Source organism: Ipomoea nil, unplaced genomic scaffold, assembly GCF_001879475.1.
Source record: "Ipomoea nil cultivar Tokyo-kokei standard unplaced genomic scaffold, Asagao_1.1 scaffold0207, whole genome shotgun sequence".
NCBI lineage: Eukaryota > Viridiplantae > Streptophyta > Magnoliopsida > Solanales > Convolvulaceae > Ipomoea > Ipomoea nil.
The window spans coordinates 1,170,647-1,175,639 of record NW_017616635.1 but is presented as its reverse complement, the minus strand read 5'-3'; the positions used below and the strand labels follow the sequence as shown (position 1 = coordinate 1,175,639).

At 32.0% G+C, this 4,993-nt stretch overlaps 1 protein-coding gene across 1 annotated transcript; it reads right to left on the bottom strand.

Moving 5' to 3' along the window:
- Nucleotides 1–3,951: 3,951 nt before the first annotated feature.
- On the bottom strand, nucleotides 3,952–4,791 carry LOC109191727. The gene has a single exon (XM_019342383.1). The coding sequence runs from the start codon at nucleotides 4,789–4,791 to the stop codon at nucleotides 3,952–3,954; it is 840 nt and encodes a 279-aa protein (XP_019197928.1).
- Nucleotides 4,792–4,993: the final 202 nt, after the last annotated feature.

The window sequence follows — 4,993 nt, the reverse complement described above, 5'->3', positions numbered from 1 at the left end:
GCAAATAGGTCATTTCAAACCATTTCTTCTTCTTCCTTCTTCTTTCTTCTTCTTTGTTTGTTTAATTCGTTCCGCCTGCCGTCGTTCTTCTTCTTCGAAAGTAGTGAGAAATTTTATTCAATTTCTGAGGAAGCGAAGAGATGGTGCCATTTCTTCCATTTCTTTCGCTTTTGCTACCTCTTCGGCTTGGTTTTTCAATTCCACTTCCTGAATTGCGAATTTGAACAACAGAATTAATTAGGGATCAGTCATAGTGCAAAGACTTTAAAAGTCTTTCCTGCTACATTGAGAGTTTTTGCCATTCAGGTACAAGAGGTTTTAAAAAACTATGCATCTTGCATTTTAAAGACATTTCTATATAGTTTGACTAGGAACTAGGTTCAGGGATATAATGGAAGTCATCCGTTAAGATAAAGGCCATGAAAATACTAAAATTCCAGCACTTTTACTCGCACTGTATTTACACCTTGTCAAACAAAATATGTTTTTAATTCTGAGAGTGGTTAGAAGTATGAAGGTTTTCATCTCAAGAAAGGAAGGAGCCAAGTAGGCCCAGAATGTTACATCCTAGATGTTCACTGGACACTGATACTGATAGTGCATATATAGATGAACTCGTCATATTTCACAAAGAGGAGGAGGGGGTTAGGAAGAACGACTGCAGAAGGAACGAATTAAACAAACAAAGAAGAAAGAAGAAGAAGGAAGAAGAAGAAATGGCTTGAAATGACCTATTTGTCCTCATGATTAAATAATTATAAATGGTTTACAATTTTCCGGCAACATCTGATCGGTGATTTGGCTGTGAGGATCAAATGTGTTAAAAATTGCATAGTTATGGGACTAAATTGTTAGTTTTTAAAGTCAAGTACTGAAATTAACAAGACCTCTATAGTTATAGGACTAAAAGTGTAATTTTCTCTACTTTTGATGAAAAATGTAATACTTTTAAATTAAAAAAGTAAAAGTACTACATTTTTCCTCAAAAGTATTACACTTTCACTTAAGTAACAAACATTTTGGCCCTGTTTGGTAAAATAGTTAGCCTATAGGTCAATTTTGGCTTATTTGACTACTTTTAGTTGTTTGACTTAGCTTGGTTTAAAAATCAATATAAGTGTTTGGTTAATTAGCTTTTTGTACTCCAAAATGCTAAAATTCAAAAAACTACTCAAAGCAACTTTTTCAATTAGCTTTTTGAGAAAAGAATTATACTAAACAGCTATCAGCTAACAGCTAATTTACCAAATACCTTTCTCAATTAGCTAATGTTATCAACTAGTTATATCATCTAATTAACCCAATCAGCTAACAGCTAACAGCTATCAACGAACAACCATTTACCAAACATGGTCTTTATTCTTGATTAAGTTATTAATATTAATTATATTTTTCAGTATAAGTATTATATTTTCATATTGACCCAATCCGACCCGACCATCCTTACTGATAAGGATTCATGAGAGGATCTCACACAAATATAACCTTAATTTCAAAAGTTCTTATCAGTCGATTTTCGTCCTGTGGAGATTCCCAAAGAATCATGATGTCTATAAATATACTACACTAAGGGTGTGTTTGCTTTGAACATGAGAATTAGAATCCAAATGGGAATCAAATACTTGATAATTGGAATGTGTTTTGGTGAAAGTATTTTGGATGTTTAGTAGTAATGTGGAATTGAAATGATTACCAATATTGATGTTTGGTTATGTATGACCTTATAATCTGAATAAAGGATTTAAAAACAAAAAAAAAAAAAAAAAAAAAAAAAAAAGCAATTGATTTTAAGAGTGGCGATAAAGTGAGTTTGCAATGTAGTAAGAAAGTCGATGAGGTGAGGACTGAAGAGAGACAAGTGAGAAGGTGACAAAATGATGAGGCAATGAAATGATGAGAGATAGGATTGAATTAATAGAATAATACCTAATTTAAATTAAGTAATGAGTTTTGTAATTATTGGATATTCAAATTCTATACTTGTATTTTAAAAAGTTGTCAATCAAACAATGTGTATAGCTTTCATTCTCATCCTTTTGTTTAATCCCATAAACCAAACACACCCTAATTTTTTTTTTTTTTTTTTTTGGTTTGGACTTGATTCCGTGCACTAAATGAGGAAAATGTGGAGATTGAGGAATCAAGAGTTATCAAGATTCTTTATTTTTTTTTGTCACCAAAAAAAGAATTTTTTTTTCATTTTTTTTAAATAAAAGCAATTTATACTAAAATTTGTTTCATTCAATGTATATAGTATTTGGTATAATAAAATTCAAACTCATTAATTACTCGTAAATTGATTAGTTATATTTCAAGTCACCATATATGATGCAAATTTTGTTGCAAAAGTTCCATTTTCTCTATCCATTCTCAAGTTTTGGTCATTTACTCTTTGAAAAATGATAAATATACTAGTAGAGAGTTAAAACTCAAATCACATATTTTGATTAAAAACATTATATTATGAAGAAAAAAAATTAAAAAAATAAAATAAAATAAAGAACTGTAGGCTCCACTTTTAGTTTTGATCAACCAGAACATAACACATGATTTTATTAGATAAAGTGAAAAGGAAAAAAAATAAAAAGGACTTTACTACACTCCCTTATATTTATTTATTATAAGGAAGGGAATACCTTACATACACAGATTATATTTGCCTTAACTGAAGTTCGAACCTATCACCTCCTACTTAAGAAAGCAACCGGGTACCGGTAGACCACAAGGTCCTTAAAATAAAAGAACTTTACTACACTCCCTTATATTTATCACTCCCACACATTCATTTCCACATTTTATGGTGAATTGAAATTCACCATTAAAAAATAAAAAATAAAAATAAAAAATAAAAAATAAAAAAAAAAAAGCTAGCCCACACAAAAATAGTCTGCAAATTATTGTGTGTACCATGATCCACACAATGCTGTGTGAACCATAAAAAAAATACATTTTTAATATACTAAATGTAAATTATTTGTGTAATGAATGTATATTATACAATATAATATACACTCAGTACACAAATAATGTACATCCCCTTAATACAATGTACATTTTTAATATACTAAAAGTATATTATTATTTTTATTGAATGTAAATACAAAATATGATCCACACAGCTTGTGTGGACCATGGTCCATATAATAATGATTGAAAATAGTCACTATCACAGCCCGTTTGGTTCGCTGAAAAATATTTGATGGGAAATGGAATTCAAATTCCATGGAATACAAATTATCAGGAAAATAAATTTCATTGTTTGGTTGGTGGAAAAAAAATTACTAGGAATATAAATTCTATTTAAGATCAATCTGCCATTAACAATAATACATACATATGTAATTAATAAACTTTGGTGAGGGTAAAATAGTCCAATATTGTTATACTTTCTTCCCAAATCCTTTAGAAAACAAAATACCAATGTCTTGCTAGGATTTTGTTTTCCTTAAACTTCAGGAACTCAAACTCCAATGGAAAAGATTTTCCATCCAACTAAACAACAACATAAAACAACATTTTCCTACACTTTTAAAAAACATTTTCCATGAAATTTGACTTCCATCCAACCAAACACCCCTCAGGGAGTGACTATTTATCATACTAGTAGTTGCACCCGTGCGATGCACGGCCATATGTATAGTATATGGAATATACCGTATAAAATATAGTTATTGAAAATGTAATACAATAGGGCCCAATAAAATTGTTATTTGATTACACATTATTGAAAACTTTTTTGTACACAATATATTTTGTCTTACTTAGACATGTTACATATTCGCCACAAATCAATATTTTTAAACCCCTAGGATTGCTAACTCTTGAAACCGCTACGTACATTTGCCAATGGTTACAGACTGGTCTTTTTAAAAACAACCTCACTTTTGAAAGAGTTTGTCCTTGACTTTTGTTTATTGTCATGGCATAGGATAGCATCACAGGAAATTGCTTTCATTGGAATTTGAAAGGCAATCTTAGATCAGACGGTGTAAGTGACATTCTGGGAATAAGTACTCTAGTACCTGCATTTGTACCGCAAATTATCTGGCCTTCCAACACATGATCAGCTAACCTTGTTACAATCAACCTTGTACCATTGCATAAGCCAAGAGTGTGATCAATATTTCTCAAGAGCATAACCGGTGATCTAAATTTCAATGTCAATGCATGATTAGGTACTCCAGAACAATGCAGACCATTCAAGAATTCAGGAGTGTTCAAATCCGCCAACATATCTGCATTTGAATCTGACTTACAAACTGAATCACAACTCAAATACGTCATACCCTCCGCGGGATTGTGATCATTCATGTATTTGTTAATGCTATCTACCACATCCAATGTTGGAGCCAATATATCACTATCCTTAAGATATGACAGATCCACATTACCACGTCTAAAGGCAGGGAATGTGCTATCAACAATGGTAGCAATAGGGTCATCATCACAACGAAGCAATAACTCATCTGGAATTGTAATATCTGCTTCACCGTCACTTGAATTACCAAGTGTTCCGTCCCCTATATTAGCTATCCAGTTTGCAAACTCTTCAATTTCTTTAGCCTCAATCGATGATTGTACACTTCTTAGTCGTAGATTCTTGGTTAGCCTAAAAACTTTACAGGATCTCCAAAGATATGATGAATTTTTGCTCGCCCCCACAATATCTTGTCTTATGCCCTTTGGAATTACAGGTAGAATTTGCCTAAAATCTCCACCAAATACAACTGTTTTACCACCAAATGTCATTTCATAACTATTTGGATTTTTGGAGCGCAACAAATCCCTCATAGTTCGGTCCAGGGCTTCAAAACAATGTTTGTGCATCATTGGAGCTTCATCCCAGATTATCAACTTGGTCTACATAATCAGCTGAGCCAAATGGGTGCCTTGACTTATGTTGCAAGTGGAATCTTCATTCACAGATATAGGTATAGCGAACCGAGAATGTGCAATCCTGCCACCTGGTAACAGAAGAGAAGCTATGCCGCTA